At 36.5% G+C, this 19,880-nt stretch overlaps 4 protein-coding genes across 4 annotated transcripts; 2 read left to right on the top strand and 2 right to left on the bottom strand.

Annotated features, from left to right (window-relative positions):
- Positions 1-26: 26 nt before the first annotated feature.
- Positions 27-8,253, bottom strand: LOC103854575 (Fanconi anemia group I protein). The gene is made up of 13 exons (XM_018656978.2): positions 5,153-8,253; positions 4,764-4,845; positions 4,480-4,671; positions 4,283-4,347; positions 4,054-4,213; positions 3,615-3,860; positions 3,418-3,534; positions 3,020-3,211; positions 2,843-2,927; positions 1,659-2,581; positions 1,054-1,555; positions 786-976; positions 27-705 (listed from the first exon to the last, which is right to left on the bottom strand). Exons 1-13 carry the CDS (start codon positions 6,175-6,177, stop codon positions 205-207), a joined length of 4,281 nt encoding a protein of 1,426 aa, XP_018512494.1. The 5' UTR covers positions 6,178-8,253; the 3' UTR covers positions 27-204.
- Positions 8,254-10,595: 2,342 nt separating this feature from the next.
- On the top strand, positions 10,596-12,594 carry LOC103854574 (uncharacterized protein DDB_G0271670). The gene is made up of 2 exons (XM_009131512.3): positions 10,596-10,755; positions 11,009-12,594. Exon 2 carries the CDS (start codon positions 11,254-11,256, stop codon positions 12,316-12,318), a length of 1,065 nt encoding a protein of 354 aa, XP_009129760.1. The 5' UTR covers positions 10,596-10,755; positions 11,009-11,253; the 3' UTR covers positions 12,319-12,594.
- A 3,032-nt stretch (positions 12,595-15,626) lies between these two features.
- Positions 15,627-19,832, top strand: LOC103854573 (probable 3-ketoacyl-CoA synthase 21). Its single transcript, XM_009131511.3, has one exon. The coding sequence runs from the start codon at positions 16,706-16,708 to the stop codon at positions 18,077-18,079; it is 1,374 nt and encodes a 457-aa protein (XP_009129759.1). The 5' UTR covers positions 15,627-16,705; the 3' UTR covers positions 18,080-19,832.
- LOC103854572 (universal stress protein PHOS34) lies at positions 18,619-19,320 on the bottom strand. Its single transcript, XM_033284662.1, has one exon. The coding sequence runs from the start codon at positions 19,278-19,280 to the stop codon at positions 18,777-18,779; it is 504 nt and encodes a 167-aa protein (XP_033140553.1). The 5' UTR covers positions 19,281-19,320; the 3' UTR covers positions 18,619-18,776.
- Positions 19,833-19,880: the final 48 nt, after the last annotated feature.

Raw genomic sequence — 19,880 nt, 5'->3', positions numbered from 1 at the left:
TCATCTTTGCGGTTTAAGACGGGTCGTGGAGGAAACGACTTTAAACCGATTTTAAATTTTTATCTGTTTTTAATCAGCAATATAAACGACATGCAGTGCACACTAGCAGCCATAAAACATCAAGGCTTGCGCTAGTATAAACGGCCATGGATGAAGGAGAGCTACCATCTCTGAGTTTCCAAGTTTTCATTTACAAACATGAACCTAAAATGTTACAGAATCTTCATCAGAATCTTCCACGACTGAACTCTTCTTTGCTATCTTTTTAGGACGACTTAAGCCACTTCCTTCTTCTTCTTCTTCATCTTCTTCTTCTCCTTTTTCTTCTTCTTCTACATCATTCGCTTCTGCTGCTATGGCTTTATCAGAATGTAAGTCCCGTGATGCTTGTTCCCGATCATCTTCTGACTCTTCTCCCAAACCATCCTCATTACCACCAACGTTATTGTTCTGTGTCTCTGTTTCTTCTTGGTTTCCTCCATCTTCACCACCAGCAGGAGCTTCTGCATCTTCAATTATCTTGAAGTCTCTAGCAGTACTGCGCTTGGCATGCCTCAACAAATTCAATTTAGTAACTTTGCTCAGCTGTATTAGGTATCTTTCATAGTCTTCTATCTGGAATATCAAATCAGGGATGCATTTGTTCTCCTGTCTGATCTTGTTGATTATACCCTTGGAATTGGAACTCACACTTTCCTGTTGTTCCTGCAATTTGGTAGAAGGCTCTCACGTTAAAGATTATGGATCATTACATCAATAACGAAGAAACAATATCAATCTTTTACCTTTTGCATTTCAGCTAAAAAGGGGTATAAAGGAACCGTGAGGCTCTTGCAAGTTAGTTCAACGAGTTTTTGAAACTTGAGGCTGGGAAGAGTTTGCTTGCAACCCTTGGGAGCAATCCTCTGTTTCACAATCTGTGCTAATTGTTTGTAAAACTTAACTGCTAATCTGAGAAACTGTGCTGCTTGTGAGTCTGCAGATCATGAAAGCAAATGTTCATTAACAAGCTAAGTTAGAGTTAGTGAGAAGCAGATTAGGCAAGCATCTTACCTTTGAGGTTCATCAAAACAAAGGAAGAGAGTATCCTGACTGTTGACTCAGCCATTGCGTAAAGGGCTTCTTCGAGAGCAATTAAAAATGTACTCTCATCATCATGGTTGAGATGGATGTTCTTCTGAGAGGCCACATACAAATTCTTTAGCTTCTTTGTGCCCCAATCCATGTCACCTATAGCTGAGTCAACTAATTGCAATATGCAAGAAGTTATTGAAGCACTTGTCGACTGGTTTACGATCATGTATGATTCGGAGACTTGTGATGTATCAGATTTGTCTAAACCGATGACATTTTGCAACTCCTTTGCTACTTCTACGGCTATGCATAGATCACCAGGAGATGTGGTAAAAGAGATGGCAAGTTTTAAAACGCTCTTTGCAACAGTGGTGTTAGATGTTTCACAGCTTCTGAAGATTTCATGAGCCCATGATCCATGCCGTTGTTTGAATTTGTCAGGTAGAGTGCTCCCAAGCATCAACACTATGTCACAAAGAATCTGAACAACGCATGTGAATATTATAGTATTAGCTTCCTGTACGGAAAAGAATGTGCTCAAGAAAAAACTGCAGTAATTTTATTTTGAAGTTAAAGGAATTTACCTCTACATCATTAGAGTTTTGGGCGATAAGGTCTGTGATCATTGGCTTCATGATTTTTTCCATGAAAATTTCGATGTTCTTCACACGTGGATCTTCAATTTTTGAAGCTTCGCTGCACTCTTCTAAAATAGCATCGTCGGATGCAGGCACTGCCAACAAATCCTCAAGCAACCCAGTCAAGCCAGATCCACTTGAATATATACTGAGCAGCTCCTTCAAGCTAAGCAAGGCCAGATGTAGACACTGTTTTCTTCCTTCAGCAACTTTCCTTCCTTTATTCTCTTTATTCGTCTGTCCGGTTACTACAAGTGGTCCTGGCTTTAGCAGGTAAACTACTTTCATCAGTGGAGGGCCCAGAACTATCATGTCACCATAGACCAACGGTTTAAGTGGATTTTCCTCCTTCATGCAAAGAGATGATCTTATGTGTCCAATACAAACATGCAAAGTGAAAGACAAAACTCCAGATATTGACTTCTCTGTCTTTGCTGATGATGACTGGCTGTCATCCTGCGAACCTGAAAGATTACATGCTGATTTGCTGCTATGGAGTTTGAAGGCGATTAGAAATAGCTGGTAGATACTTGAAGTAGACAAAAAGGGAACTTGTTCTCGCTCTTCGTTGATACTTACGAATCCCACACCAGTATCATCAGATTTACTACGAGAGCTGAATCGTACTCTCTTGCCAATATTGCTCTGTTTTGATTTCCCCGCCTCCTTTTCCAGCGATTCATAAAGATCAACCAAATCAACAATATCCTTTTCAATTTCACCTTTCTTCCCTTCTGGCTGTTTCTCTAGATCCGTTATGATATAATTTAGCAGCACTTGAACGATCCCCAATATAATCAGACAATAGGATGTTCTTTTATCTTCTTCTAGAGATGCGGAAACTGTGTCCTGAGACAGCCCAACAATATCTGTAAAATGTAAACTAGATCATCAGCAGCTCAAGTACTTAAAATAAACGGAACAATTTAAAAACTGAGATGCTCCTATCATTTTTTAACACTCACTATTTCCAGATTTTATTTAGTTTCTTGTTTAAGTAACGCAACCTATATGAGCCAGAAATGAAGATTAACAAAAGTAACAACAGACCAACGTGTTCAGGTAGCCTAAGCAGATCAAAATGAAAAGAATAGTCAATGATTTTTCAACAAAGATCATTTGTCACATACCTCCTAATTTTTTGCCTAGGAGAAAGTTTCGGACCTTCAACAAAGTACTGGAGTACACTTCATGAGATACATTTCTTCCTGCCTGCTGCTCTCATTGGGAATTTAAATGTAACGAACACATTATTATTTAAAGTTACGCATTATTAGGTAACATAAGACCAGTTCTGCTCCCATTACCTCATTTTCTTGAGTAAGTGCGAAACCAAAACATGGCCACGTGGCATCAGAAGGCCGATCAGAGTTGTTGTGCTGTTGAAGGAGTAAAATCCAAGAGATACAAAAGAGAAGCCTATCCAAGGGCTCTTCAATAATAAATTTGCCACCTTCTACTTTAATGCACGAAGTGATTCCAAGCTGAAAATCTATGTCCTGCCAGTATAATCATAAGTTGTCAAGGCATGCATGAAAATGTGTCTATCAACAAAAAAGTTTAAAATTTTGGCAACAGCTCAATCTTGTAAAGAAATTCAAGGTCCCAGAGAAGTTCAAAAATATAGCAACTTTTCACTGTTCTAACAAGCCAGACGGAAAAGCTATTATCAGTGTGGAGAGAGGATGTAGCATTTGACAGTTACCTGTCTGAAGAAACGAAGAAAGTGAGGCATAAGAAAGTCCAATACATGTGCTCCACTTGATGGATCAATCAGGACTAACTTCACCAGCCCATCATAAACTACTTCTTTCACCTTTGCCTGGATATAGACGAAAGAGCTCTAAGATGATTTAGAAATTCTTGAAATAAAATTTCCATGATCAAGGACGGAAAAGACACCTGTTGGTAAAGACATCTTTGAAGCAACCCATTCAGTTCAGTAAAGAGGTTTCCCCTCACAGTGCAGCTCACTTCATTGTGCTGACTAGAGCTGGCTTGGCTTGATGAGTCTTGGAGAGTAAATGAGCTGTCTTTCTTAGCTTGTTTCTCTGCAAGTATAAGTTCAATTATCACCTTTGTTGCAGATACACGAACTGTATCTTCTCGTCTAAACATAGCCTTCCGAATCACCAAGATGGTATAATCCTGCATCATCAATTTAAATTTAATCCGAGGTTTTGGCGTAAAAAGCTCGTTTACTTTTCCAAATTTCATAGATCAGAAAAATGAATACAAATAGACGAGTAATTTCAGTTTCACCAGCTGAAACACTACAAGAAGCAACAGATGTGCAGAAAAAAGTAGAACAAAAGAGAATGTGCAACATGTATACTTTTACCTGCAGATCACGGCTGAATTTGATGAGCGGGATAATAGCAGAAACAAGAAAACAGCTGATATTCCCCTCCATGAAAGTGAAATAATCCAATAATTCTTTGAGATGATGGACATAATCCAACATGATAAGTGAGTATCTCTGGACAAGATATCCTAACAACCTACAAACTCCACCTTCTCAGCACATGTAAGAAATGGTTGACAACAATATCCAATTAAGCGTTACTGACCTTAATATTGGCTTGCTCTTTGCGCATTTCAAAGAAAGAATGCGAAACTTGCATTGCTCAATTATCTGCAAAATATCAAAGTCACTTAACTAAGTTTTGTGAAGTGACAAATGCAAAGAACTAGCATACAAGTTTGAATGTCAGGCTAAAAAGCACTAAGGATAATTAAGGCATCAGGAACCAAACAGTTTATCAACCTCGTTTCTTGTCATATCATGGACTTCAAATAGGGTTCCCAGAATCTGAATACTAAGCTTTTCAATACCCAGTACGCCACTGGAACCACCAGACTCGTTGGACCTACCTTCTTCAACAGATTCTAGCAACATAAAACCAAATTGAATAACACTCGGAAACACATGCTCCCTCCCATATTTGCACTCACTAACCTAATAAAATATAAGAAAACATATTTCTTAATCTTCTCGTATGATACACAGGACTAAAAGCTCAAAAGCACAAAAAGGTAAGAGGAAAATACCGCTCTTAGCAAAGATTTTTCAACCAATTTGGCATGCAGTAAACTCTCTTCCTTCAGCTCATCAGGTAGCCACTTGCAATCTCTGTATATCACCGGCAAAAAATTGGTAAAATGTATCCTACATGGTCAAACGTCACAGAAGTATTTCCTACAGCCTAACACGTAAGTAAGAGCACATTTTTCATTCTAATTGAGTTCCCATGAAAAGCTACCACGTGACTTCTTTGAACTTGATTTTACCAAAGGTGAAAGGAATTAAATTTTTTTCTTCTAGTCACATGAATACAAAGCAAAGGAGAGTTCACCTAAATGGGTGCATTCCTTTTAAGCAAAAAACAAAATCGCATGAAAATCCAAAACAAGTACAGAGAAAGTTTGCTACTACTTACTTAGAGAGTCTGTAATCGTTGTACGCACTAAGCAAAGCCGTTCTCAATACCCCCAAAGAATTCTCACCGAACTTTCTAACCCTCGCAACCGAAAACAGAACCGCTACCGTAAAATGATTAAAAGCCCTGAGATCAGACTTGACCAACGCCACAACCTCCTGCCCCAGCGAAGGATCCTGCTTCACCGCGAAATTCACGTGAAGAAGAACAGTCCCTTCTATCTGCCTAAGTACAGACGCCACTCTACTCTCAGCTTTAGACCCAAAAAAGCAAACAACTCCTCCAATCACCTCCCTCTTGCAAAACCCCTTCGAAGCAAGAACAAGCAACTGGTACACAAGTGAAGGCAAGTCCTGCAAGTCTATACACTTAACACCCAAAAACACTTTCTCCAGCAACTCACTCTTCCTCCCTTTGTCCACAAACGTTAACTCCTTAGCAAGAGATACCATTTTCGTCACAAATCCTTTCTCCCATTCACAGGTGAGAACACGATCTATAACCGAATTAACGTAATCTATCTCACTAGCCTTAGCTTCTCTACGCAACAAATCAAAGCACACAGGCAATAGATCAAACAACTGGGCGTCATCAACAGAGATAACTCTAGACACACCGGATAAGATCGAATCGACGACGGATTTGATCTCCTTGACGTGTAGGTACCGTAACAGAGTCCCGAAGAGCTGAATCGTCTTCAAGGAATCCGAATCGCTCGGGATTTTGGGGAAGATCTGTGTGTAGGCGATGAGAAGAGATGCGAGGAGGGAGGAGAGTGACGGAGTCGTCGGGGATAGGGAGATTAGAGAGAGGAGAGCGATCGCGTACTCGGAGACAGGCTTCGACGGGGAAGGTAGAGAGGAGCGGGATTTGAGGTAGGCGAGGAGAGGATCGTGGGAGGTCGGGGAGAGGAGGTAGGGAGGGAGGGAGAGGCTGGTTTGGCAGTGGTGGTACTGGGCTAAGCGGATGATGTCGTTATCGGTGAGAGGTTTCTGGTGAGAAGGTTCTTCGGCGGCGACGGTCATTTTCTTTCCCCGGCGGGATGAGTGGAGGTTTCGAAACTTCTGAGGGAAGATAGTTTTAGGTTTTCATTTGCCTTTACGCGGGAAAAGAATATTTGGGCCTTAGTTTCTATGGGCTTAAAAGCCTAAAGAATGGGGACTGTATTGTCAATCATCTTCGAATTTATATTTTTGTATTTTAATATAAAATATTTTTAAGTTTATGAAATCACACTCATGAATAAATTCGAATGATTAAAAAAAAAACACTATATTTTAAAAATTATATAGAAATTATAAAATGAGTATTAGTGATTTTGACAAATACCTTAATACTATTGATCAATAACATATACTTTTGTTTGAAAAAAACATATATATTATGGCTATAACTGGTGACCATTAAAATAAAAATATGAACGAGAAGAAAATAAATATTTATTTTTTTCGTTTCACATCAATTTAGATAAAGAATACTTCTATAGTTTTTTAAAATTCAAAAAATGACAAGGAATCAAATGCAGCGAAAATATGTAATTTTAAAGAATGAATAGGTATTGATTATCTAATATATTAAAACAAAAGTCACAACTTCACTTCATGTGTGATTTTTTGAAATGGACCTTTCCTAGAAAATTATATTTTATTTTTATCTTAATAACATTTATCAATTATTAATAAATCAATAATATATCAGTTTTTACCTCATAATATAAACCGGTTCGTTTTGTGTAACAGATTGACGTCAGTAACAATCTCCTAATATATACTACATACAAATTAAATGATACAAGTATCACATTAAAAAAATCAAAAATCTGTCATCATGAGTGAACTCCTAACGATACCAAGACTTTGTAACATATATGAAATTTATAACATTGTCGAGCTTTCTAATGATCCATAGTTTATCATCTTGAAAAATTTATTATAACAGCAATATTGAATCACCTAATAAATACATTCAAAACCATTCTTTTTTTTTTTTTTTTTTTTGGCTCAACTTCAACTTTATATTGACCAATTGTGGAATACAAGATTACAACCTCTACGAGATTTTAACCCCACACACAATACCGGGATTTAGTATCACCCTAGATCACATAGATGGATCCAACGCTACCCAATCAAATCCGGCATTGTATTTTCCTCCACGATGAGGACAAGTTCATCCCACTGCCCGGAATAAACCGCCTCTTAGACCCCTAATTTGACCTCGAGATGCAACGACAATAATTAAACACAAAAGAAAAAGAATAACTCAGTCGGTACTAATCTAAACCAAACTGATGGTCTCCTTATGATTCGAGTTCAGTCCGTGAACCACAGTATCAACACCAGAAGGCGCATTCCGACCTGAGCTCCTCTTCCTTCCGGCCATCACTGTCTGTATCCTCAGCCTAAAACCGAACACGAGTCCGGAATGAAAAACGACCTGGATAATGGCGTCGTGAAACGGGGACACTAAGTCGCGGCTTCAAGAAGTGTGTAGGTTCTACCACCGGGGCGACCACCAGACCGTCACCGGCGCTGGGATGTAGCAACTCCACCGCGTTTTGCTAGCAAAGTCTCCTCCTCTGGTTGACAACTCCATCGTTGAAAGACCTCACCACGCGTCGCCTCCGGAATCCCGAGAACGAACCCCTTTCTGCCGTCCGTTCACACCGTTCCTCCAGAAATCTCACCGCCACGAGGGGATGTAGATCCGAGGTGGAGAAGACGTCTACGCCGAGTCACGCGCCATCTCCGTGAAGAATCCGTCATAGATCTCAAAAGTGGAAAACCGGATCTGACACGAATCTTCGGTCTAAAAGCCGACTCTCACCACCCTCAACCTTCCTTGGGTCTCGCCGCCTGTCCATGGAACGCCGGTATCTACCTCCGTCTGTCGCAAGGGACTCTCTGGAAGAAGATCTCAGATAGTCACAGAAAGGTGAGCATATCGACTTAGGATAGAGAAGAGAGGGTGAGAGCAAAGGGAAAAAGGAGATTAGGGGGAAGGGGACGCCTCCGGCGCCAGATGCGGCGGCCGGAGCTAGGGTTTGGTGCTTCTGTTTTGTTTCTTAGAGAGAAGAGAGAGCGATAAGAGAGAGAAAAAAAGTGGTTTCTCAAAACCATTCTTAATGAATCACTTTAAAGATTTTAAAATCTGCCATTACTAAACCCATAGCTGGAGCAACATGATAAAATCGGTGCTACTGGTATATATATATTGATTTCTTTTATTTAATGGATTCAAATTTCAAAATATAATACATATGAAATATAACTATTCCATCCCTATATACTTGCTATACTATAGATTTTGTAACCGTAGTGAGTAACAAAAGATCTTTACTTTGATTTTATATTTATCATAATTTATATGAATAACAATTAGAGATCATAATAATGATCTAGCATCAAATATTTGTTATAAATATTGCTAACATGTTAGATAATATAATATGTTAAAATGTTTTACGAATACCAGCCCAGCTCACAAATTTTGTTATCACAAAAATATGCCACATTCATCAAAAAACTTAATTATACATATTCCCATTTATTTTTGAAAATTAAATCTGATTTTTCTACACCTTTTACCGATTTTTTCAGTCAAATATTTAGCATACTGGATTTATTAACAATAAAAAAAATTATATATTTAAATAGAAAAAAAATAAAATATATTATTACAAAAATAGGTTCTACTAATATTAAAAAAAAATATAATAAAAAATATTTCAATAAAATTAACATCATTTTTCATATAAATTTAAACTTTATAATAAAACCCGCACGGTTGTGCGGGTCCAAACCTAGTTCCCCTTAATTCCATATATCACCATTTGGACCCTTTGTTTAAATTTCAAAATTTCATTAAAATTCAGTAATCCGTAACGCTGACTAAGTATGTAATGTGTTTTCTGCAAAATACATGGTAATCGAAACAAGCACATCTTCAACAAAAGAACTTTTTTTTTGTATAAAAATGATCATCAAGAATATGATGGATGGTGGTACGTGCCATGAGGACTATCAAACAAGTGACAAAATCATCTAGAACTTTTTATTTTGTTTTTGACAACTGTGAATACCTTTTTAAGTTAAGTGTTAAAACTAGGGCTGTTCAATATGGTAAAACCGAACCGTACCGAACCGAACCGAACCGAAATAGACAATATGGTTTGGTTTTGGTATATACCATATAAACCGAATGGATATAATTTTATAAAAACCGTAGGATTTAGATATGGTTTGGTATATAACCGATTAAACCGAATAAACCGAACAAAACCGATTAAAAGTAGAAACATGTAAATATGTATCTATTTTATAACAATACATGAAAATCTATTTGTTACATAAGTTAAATTTGTGTTAATAACTATTACCATAATTTTATAGTAATAAAAAACCTTAATTTATAAAACACTTGAAATATAACTAAATAACAATCATCGCAATTCAGACATCTTATTTTCTAAGTCTTTTTTGGATCTTTTGGCTTTATTTTAGTTTTCACTAAATTAATATGAAGATTATAAATTTGATGGACAATAATTAATGGAAAATTTTCAATTGAAAAAACATGACTTTAATGAACACTAAATATGGAAGAGTGGAAAAAAAAATTTCTTTCATGTTTCTGTTTTGTTTCATATTTTTATTTTCAAAATTTCAAGCTTTGATTTTAGTTATAGATTTGATTATTTTATTTGATGGTAAAAGCATTTTTACTTTTTTGTTCATTTATTTGAACATGTAATATATTTTTAATAAATGACTGTGTTGACAATATGACTCTAAAATTCATATAATATGATCTCAAAGAAAATAATTATGTTTTTTGGTATAAAACCGAATAAACCGAAAACCGACGGTATATAAACCGAACCGAAGTAAATATGGATTTAGAATGGTAGTTATATTTTACTAACCGAAATACCGAAACCCGAAAAAAACCGAACTGAAACCGAATCGATATCCGGATTGAACACCCCTAGTTAAAACTAGATGAAGTGACGGTGATGAATAGGCGAGCGAGTTCAGGCTTTTGCGAGCCTGTCCATGCAAGTTAGCCTTTAATGTAGTAGACAGCTAAATTATTTTTAATCCATCTCGGTCTCCATATCACATTACACTATTACGTGTAGCTTCTCTATTTTACTATTGTACCATAATCCACTCGTTAATATACGACCTACACTATATAGTATATAATAAATAACCATGTAGTGAATCAGTGATTAATCAAAAAAAAATTAGAAAATACGGTGGTTCATAGGTAGTGTGCTATCAACGTGGCGTGACATCTTTCCCATCTCTTTACTCTCTCTCTTACAATAAAGACAAAACAAAATAGCTGAAGGATGTGTGCATGTGAGCCTCCACGACTCCTCCTCTTACCGATCCAACGGCTTTAAAAGCAACAAACGTCTGGGTTTAGCCGTTTTAGCAATGGTTATGGAAATAATAAAATGAACCACCGTGGATAACGATGGACCCTAAGCCTTTTTAGTCCATAATAAATGTGATTACACACCTTATGGTAGAGTTGAAGAGCTGATATTTTTATACAAAAAATCAAATAAAAATAAGAGAGAGAGAGAAAGAAAGGTACTATCTCCGTTCCCGAAAGTAAGATGTTTTAGATTTTTTTCTTGTTCCACAAAAATAGATTTTCTATATTGTTAAGGTACTTTTTTATACTTTTGATGAACATTAATTGAGAATATTTGAATTGATTAAATTTCATTGGTGGAAAGTTATTGGAAATTGTATAATAAAATAAAAAATAAATTAAATTATAGACATTTATTAAATTCTTAATAAGCGTGCATATTTTAGAAAATCTTAGTTTTAGGAACAGAGGGAGTAGATAGATAGGAGAGAGGACACGAAGAAGTCAGTATACCACGTGCACCTGGGAACTCGACCCCTCTCTTCTCTCCAGTCTCTACTCAACCCCCTACTTCTTCTTCTTCATCTCCTCTATTTTCATTCCCAAGCAATCTCTCTCTCTCAAAAGAAGAGATAAAAAATAAACCTGGAAGCTCACACACACAGAAACAGAGAAACTAAAGAGAAGTTGAAGAAGTAAAGGTCTGGTCATCAATGGTGGAAGCAAAGGATCAAGACATGGGTGATGGGATGCAATGCATAAACCATCCCTTCACAAAGAACCCAGGTGGGATCTGTCCCCTCTGTCTCCAAGAAAAGCTCGGAAAGCTCGTCACTTCCTCCTCTTTCCCTCTCCCCAAACACCTCTCCTCCTCTTCTTCCACTTCCTCTCCTTCCTTCAGATCTGACTCCGTACGCAGCTCCACCACCACCACCACCGCCTCTCTCTCCCTTTCCGCCAGTAATGTCACTGACAACAACAACAGCAAGCTTCTGTTTTTGCTGGCGAACAAGAAGAAGAAGATGGCGAACATCGTCTTCAAGAGAAGCCACTCGACGACAGCGGCGGTGGCGTACGGTGGTTCCGATCTCACCCCGAGAAAACGGAACGGGTTTTGGTCTTTTTTACATCTCCACTCTTACAAACACCACAGCAGCAGCAAGAAAGTCGGAAACTTTCGGACAAAACATGCTGAAAACACTTTGTCGGAAACGGAGAGAGTGAACGGAGGTGGAAGTAGTAAGAGAAGCGGAGTTGGTGTGATTGTGGAGGAAGATGTGGTTACAGCGACAGTGACACAGAGCGAGAGGAGAGTGTCGAGATCCAGATCTGTCGGGTGCGGAAGCAGAAGCTTCTCTGGGGAGTTCTTTGAGAGGATCACTCATGGGTTTGGAGATTGTACTTTGAGGAGAGTTGAGTCACATAGAGAAGGTAACAACAACAACAATAAAGCTAAAGTTAATAGTAGTAATGGCAATGTTGGTGTGAGGGAGATTGTGAGATGTGGTGGGATCTTTGGTGGGTTTATGATAATGACTCCCTCGTCATCGTCCTCGTCATCATCATCATGGGTATCATCATCGTCATCAGCTGAACAACAACATCATCAAGGTCATGGTGGAAGGAACAGGAGCTGGGGATGGGCTTTTGCAAGTCCAATGAGAGCTTTCAGTTATTCTTCCTCTGGTAAAAGAGGCCGTACCATTTCAGATTCTACAAGCAAGAACACAACTCCAAACTTGGATGCAATTCCATCATTGTTAACCGTCAGAAGCTGAATGAATTAAAAAGACTTGCAATAAGTGCCTTTATCTTAAACAATAAAAAATAATTAAAGCTAGTTTCATCATTTTAGGTGTTCTTGAACGTTGGTTGCTGATCTTTTTCATTATCCTAATAGTATTGTAATGTTACACTATACGCTTCTATGTTAATTATCATGTGTTGTCTAATAAGGAGAGAGGAGCTTAGGATACTTGGGCTATTTTCTTCTGTTTGTGTTGTCTTTTGCTCTTGGTTACATTTATATTTTAATCCTTAATTTGTGTCTATAATCTCTACCTAGAGGGACCATCTGTCCTGCTTTAAGCTGTGATTATGATATGTTTCTTACGAGTATTAAGTAAATTAGTCTAATACAGGGAGAGAAACTTATGATACTTGGGGACTTTCTTCTGCTTGTTTGTCTTTTGCTCTTGGTTACATTATATTCTAATCCTTAATTTGTGTATGTAATCTTTAGTGAGAAGGACCATCTGTCTTGCTTTATGTTGTGATTATGATGTGTTTCTTAGAAGTATTAATTATATTAGTAAACAAAACCTAATTGGAAAAGTATTGTAATGTCACACTGCTCTTCTATGTCAATTATTAATATTTAAGTCTTACTACAGGGAGAGAAACTTATGATATTTGGGCTACTTTCTTCTGTTTGTTTGCCTTTTTCTTTTGGTTACATTATATTTTAATCTTTAATTTGTGTCTATAATATATAGTTAGAAGGACCATCTGTTTTGCTTTATGATGTGTTTCTTAGAAGTACTAATTAAATTAACAAAAACCCAACTGGAAAAGCCAGTCAAATAGGAGGTGTTGGAGGGTTTTTGACTAGCTTTTTAAGTGTGAATTTTGTGTTAAATGAGTGAATCAAATGCACATGCAATATGATTCCATGGTCCCCAAGAAAACTTCATTTTTGTTTTGTTTTTATATCTTGTAACCCACACAAGAAAGGCAATAACAACGGTTGTACTGTTAATACATCACTGATGATAGTGATCACCTGATTCTTCTATAAATCAAAACAGTGCAAACTTGGTTTCACATTGATATTGTTAAGTGGATCAACGACATAAAAATCAGAAGATTTTGTTATTATATAACGTGTAGAAGAGGGCATAAAGGGGTCCATGAGATGAAACTACATATGATGATATGAATGATTATGCGAAGCCAAAGAGACAGGGGAAAAAGGGCCTCCTACTCATTTACTCTGTTTCATTTTTGTATTTTTCCATGTGGACTTATACATGTTCCAAAGAACAAAACTATCTATATAATACTGATTATTAAAAAGCTGATCATGTGCCATTATATGAATTTTGCAGGATTTTTCAAAGGATCAAGATCTCAATAAAATTACTAGGCATGTTCTTAACTTACTTCATCGTTTAAAGCCTAGGAATCGCCACACACTTGCATGAAAATTAGATTAGAATAATTAAAATTTTGATCTACTACTTGTAAGCAGTAAGGACTTTTGCTTTTGGCTCTTTACTATAACAAATAACAGACGTAACGTAACGTAAGTGTTAACATCACAAAAAGTAGCAATGTTATATAGAAAAAAAAACATTTATTACAAAATGTTATGTAACGTAACAAACAAAAACAGAGTAACCAAACAGTACAAGTCGTTGTCTGAACGAATCACGGTCATCTAGTCGACACTCTCTAGAATGATTAATACTACGAATATGAATGTAATCAACTCAAAATAATAAACTCACAAAGTAGTTCAAGTCCATCGATTTGATCATTCTACCCCATGGTTTTGCCGACCCAACTCATTCAATCATGTTGTGTGACAACAACACGTTGGGTCCATATAAACACTGTTCAAAATGGGTCAATGCCATCCATTTAATACATCCCCTCTACGACTTCATGGTCATGTGTTGCGTTGTGGGTTTCGTCTTTTCATTTTCATAGTTATTGCCAAAGCTAACCACATAATCTAAAGTTTCTTATATTGAGTTGATTACATTCATCTTGGTAGAATTAATCATTCTATAACATAGAAATTTTTTTTGAAAACCATTGAATAGATGATACGTAACAGACAAAACAGAGTGACCAAACAGTAGAAGTCGTTGTCTGAACGTATCACGGTCCACTCGTCGACACTCTCTAGAATGATTAATACTACGAAGATGAATGCATTCAAGTCGAAATATTAGGGGGTGTTAGTGGGAGTAAGATTAATATAGAGTTTGTTGATTTTAAAAATTGAGAGATTTGTTAAATTTGGAAAGAGTTGTAGAGAGTTTTGTATATTGTGAAATTCTATGAAAATACATTGATATAATGATTCTAAGAATCTAAGATATATAAGTAGTATTCTCAAAATCTTGTGTTATGAGTTAAATGGTGAAGAATACAACTCCCAATAACACCAAATTTAATAGATTTAAAGAATCATTAAAATCTAGACTTTTTGAATAACAAAAGATTGTGTATAGAATTACTAAATCATGAAACCAATAACACTAGATTTTAATGAGAACTAGATTTTGACCCGCGCTTTCAAAGCGCGGGTTATGTTTTCTTTTAAATTGTAAAAATATTTGTTAATAAAATGATTGTGTTCTTATACCAAATAATCTAGTCTAACTATAATTGTGTTGATTGTTTATTTTTGAAAAGATTCATATATTGTATGTTAGATATACATAATAGATACGCATAGCAATCAATTTTTGAATGGATACACATAACAATTAATTTTTAAGAGTTCAAAAATATAAAATTAGTTTTATTGTATACTATTTGTTATGGAATTTATTTGTTATGTCATTTATTTGCTATGTATGCTTACAATTAAAATATTTTGAATAGGTTTGAAAAGTGGGCCGATCGGTTTTGCATGTTGAAATGGTTTTTGATGTGTCGAAGAAGATCTTTGCGCTTTGAAAAAAATCTTAATTAAATGACCAAATATATTGTTGGTGTGACAAAATCTTAATTAAATGATCAAATATATTGTTAGGAATAGTTATTAATATCTTCATACCCGATTTTTTTTGCATTTAAAGAGGAGTAGTTATTAAATTTTTCTTGAAAATAATTGGTTGAAAAAGGCATGCGATTGGTATTTAAAAAGGAAGAAAAGGTAATGGAATGTTTTGTAATTAATAGGAAAATTCAGGGGCAGATTCATAAGAAAGATTCTGCTTTAATAGTATAGATGTGAGAATGTGTAAACCAATAACACTAGATTCTATAAATTCTAACAATCATCATAAATCTAACTTCCACTAACATCCAACTTATTTCAAATCCAGAGATCTGATCACTCTACCCCCGAGAATTTAATGGTTTTGCCCGCCCAGCTGATTCAATCACGCTGTGTTGTGGATCAGTGTAAACACCTGTTCATGATAAGTCAAACCCATCAATTAATACTCTACGTCTTCATGCTCATGTGTTAGGTCTTTCACTTTCATAGTAATTGCCAAAGCCAACCAAAAAATCTAAAATATCTGTAATTGCCGTAACCTACTTGTTGTGTCTAATGGCGGCCAAGCGCCTGGAAAGCATGATTGTAATGCGCCGACCACAGCTAATGGGTCTTTTAGGCCCGTTCACTTCGGCTTGTAAGTTTTTTTTTTTTGTAAGTTCCATTCCATTCCATGGACTGTGTTGATATTTGGGAAGCTCGTAATATTAATTTATTGACCATGCAAAAACCATATGATCTTATCTGTGTTTTAGTCAAACTCTCACAATATAATCAGTTTCTAATAAATCATCAATCTTTATACAACTCCAACTCAACTGAATTTAATTCTATAGTTCTTTTTCTTGATGTGTGCCTTAAAAATAAGTGCTTTCTACTAATATAATACCCAAATCAATTTTTTTAACCCTTTCACTATATATCACTTGGATGTTATATTGTTTTGCTTCCCATAGTAGTTGAACTTGAGGGTTTTAGACCACTTTTTATTTACCTTTTCTTTGATGATAAAAGCTAATGGATGTAGCGACTTGCATCTGCATGAGGCCACGTATAAGAAACTTGATAGGCACGGAAAGTCCGCTTATTGTGTTATTGCCAACCTTAGAGGGAATTACACAAAATTTTGTAGTAAAGTCTTTCAGACGACTAATCAACATATGGCTGGTTAAACCTAAACCTTTACCCCACCACCCTAGTTAATTAGAACCTAATTGATCAGACAAGCAAGAAGACGTGTTGAGAATAATTGTTTTAAAACCACACACAAATAATGCTGAACAAAATAGCATTACCTAACGCAGTGAAATCCTCTGCAACAACTTCCACATGATAATTTCATTTTTTTTTCTTAATATCTTAATGTAAACAACTACAGTGGTAATCAATAATCCATGACAAAAAAAACTAAACACTAAAGAAGTGAAATGAACCAAACCATACACAAAGCTTCACCAATCTCCTTAACCATGTCAGAGCTAACAACACTTCTCAGCTCAAGTGGTTCTATCTTGAAGATCTTCATTAGTTTGCTAGTATTTCATTTGGTCTACCAAAGACTTAGGAGAAGAGTCAAAGTCTACTTACTCGACTTCACTTGTTACCGTGCCCCTGACTCAAACCGCCTACCAATGTCCACCCTCCTCGAGACCATCTACTTAGCTAACCAGATTGATCAAGAGAGTATCGATTTCCAAGCCCGGATCCTCGAGAGGTCCTGGTTAAGCAACCAAACCAGCATTCCCCCTTCTCTGACCGAAATACCCCTCAAGAAAAGTCTCACCTCGGTCCAAACCGAAACCATGACCACTATCTTCACATCCGTTGAGGATCTCCTCAAGAAAAACAAACTAAGCCCAAGAAACATAGACATACTAATAACAAACTGTAGTTTACATGCACCTACACCTTCTCTTAGTGCAATGGTGATCAACAAGTTCCACATGAGAAGCAATATCAAGAGCTTTAGCCTCTCAGGGATGGGCTGTGCAGCTGGGATTCTATCGGTCTCTCTAGCTAACGACTTGCTAAAGGTTCACAAAGGCTCATTGGCCCTTATTGTCAGCACAGAAGCGCTGAACACGCATTGGTACATCGGTAAAGACAGGTCCATGCTTCTCACAAACTGTCTCTTTAGAATGGGAGCAGCCGCGGTGTTGATGTCTAGCAATGAACAAGACAGAGGAAACGCAAAGTATGAGCTCTTGCATGTTGTTAGGACAAACAAAGCGAAAGATGATCGTGCTTACAGATGTATCTATCAAGACATAGACTCTGAGTTAAAGCAAGGAGTGTCCATAACAAAAGATGTAATCACCGTAGCTGGAGATGTGTTGAAGATGAACTTAACTACGTTAGGCCCTTTGGTGTTACCTTACTTAGAGCTATTGCAATATGTGATCCGCAAGATCTATAAGCCGAGTTCTTCTTATAGACCGAACTTCAAGAAAGCGTTTGAGCATTTTTGCATTCATACAGGAGGAAGAGCTGTGATACAAGCAATGGAGATGAACCTGAACTTGACGGAAGAAGACATCGAGCCATCGAAGATGACTCTTCATAGGTTTGGGAATACTTCTTCTTCGTCTGTTTGGTACGCACTCTCTTACTTGGAAGCAAAACGGAGAGTGAAAAGAGGAGATAAGGTGTTGCAGATTGCTTTTGGAAGTGGGTTTAAGTGTAACAGTGCGGTCTGGAGATGCATCAGAGAACTGGAGCCTGACACAGACAACAAATGGCTCGACTCCATCGAGTCATATCCAGTAGATGTACCTGACTCTATAAGTATCAGACCATGCTAGCACATACAAGTAATGTAACCTTGAAGAATATAAGTCAGTAAGGCTCTGAGTAATTTGTTCAGTTCATTCAGAGGTTTTGGATTATTGTTTGGTTCTCATTTTCACCCAGCTATGTATCAAATTATTTTTAGACCATGTTCAAAAAAATATCAACGATATATATATATTTTAAAAGTAATAGTATAGTTTTAAAAACTAGTAACTTTTTATATATGTTTAGTTTTTCTTTTGAAATTATAAACACTAAATTTAGAAGCATAAAATTAAAATTTTGATTTGTACAATTATTGAAAAGCTAAAAAGAAAATATGATTATGTTCTACTGTTCCATATGCACATGATAAAAGATGGTTCTGTTTTGACCTTCTACGATAACGAAGTTTGTTTATGTTACTCTTCAAATCAGCCCTGAAATTTCATAATCTAGAAGCAACAACTGTATTTGAATTGTTGGCATAATATACATTCTTGAACCAATTTTTTTTAACCGGTAAAGTCATCACTAGAGCTTTGATCATATCGAAGCAAATCAAAGAGAATAAAACAAACAAGAACCAGTTAATTTAGTGAATAGAGCGAAGAGATACATTAACCATATTGACGTTAGGGAAGAAGAGTATACAAGTTTTAAAGTTATTCAACAAATAAAAAATGTTACATAACGTATTAAACAGAAGAGAGATCTTGTTTTCTCTCATTAGTGTTTATCGTTAGAAGCATGTTTAGCCTTAGGCTTCTTGACGATCATAACGGAGCAATGAGCATGATGAGCTAAATAGTCACTCACGCTCCCCAAAAACACCCTCTTGACAGCTCCATAGCCATGGCTCCCAAGAACAAGAACAGATGCATGGTGTCTCTCCGCTGCTTCCAGCATTATGTTCCTGGGATCTCCTTCTACAACCTCCAACGAAGTGATCTCAACGGATTTAGCCGAGCACACATCGGTACACTTCTTCTTAACCAAGTCTGCAGTCTTGTCTAAATCTTGTTCCACCAGTGGTATTATATCGACCGTTCCGGGTCCGGCAAAGCCGAGGACGGAGGTAGCGGGGAGTCTGGCGTGAAGGACGACGAGTTTGAATTGTGGGTTTGATTTGAAAGGTGTGAAGAAGAGATCGAGAGCTGTCTCTAGTGCGTGGTAGCTATGAGTTGAATCATCGACTCCTACGACCACCACACGCTCACTTCCACTAGCCATTTCGATCTTTTTTTTTTGTCTTTTTGATGATCATGAATTAAGGTAAGGTGTCGTCTATTTGAATGATTAAGTGGCCAGTATGGTGTGGTCGAGCGTTGTTGCTGGGATCTATACTCACGCGAGACCTCTTGTTCCAACTAAGAAGAGTTTGTTTTAATAGTGTGTTTTCTGTTAACGAACACTTTAAATAGGCATATGCATGTTTTTCCGATTATCTCAGTCTTTTTGACTCCACTAATTAATTATGATCATAATCATGAATATTTGAGACATACCAATCCGAATACAACGCACAGGGCTGCCCTTCTACAAAGCTTCAGGCCACCAAATATTTTTAAAAATTTAGGGCCTCCTTAGAAATGATTATTGTCAAATGGTTAGAGAAACATAATTCTGAGTTTGAGTCTTTTTTTTATCAAGTTTATTTATTAATCGTATACAGCTGATTATATAAATTGCGATAGTGATCTAAATCTAGTTCCAAAATCCATAAAATCCTCAAATTATTTTTATAAGTAACTATATAAAAATATAAAACTTTTAGTTGTGAATTAAAAAAAAAATATTGATATATAAAAGTATTTCTATTTCGGTATATTT

Source organism: Brassica rapa, chromosome A02, assembly GCF_000309985.2.
Source record: "Brassica rapa cultivar Chiifu-401-42 chromosome A02, CAAS_Brap_v3.01, whole genome shotgun sequence".
Lineage (NCBI taxonomy): Eukaryota > Viridiplantae > Streptophyta > Magnoliopsida > Brassicales > Brassicaceae > Brassica > Brassica rapa.
The sequence above is the reverse complement of the archived record's forward strand: the minus strand, read 5'-3'. Positions and strand labels throughout refer to the sequence as shown.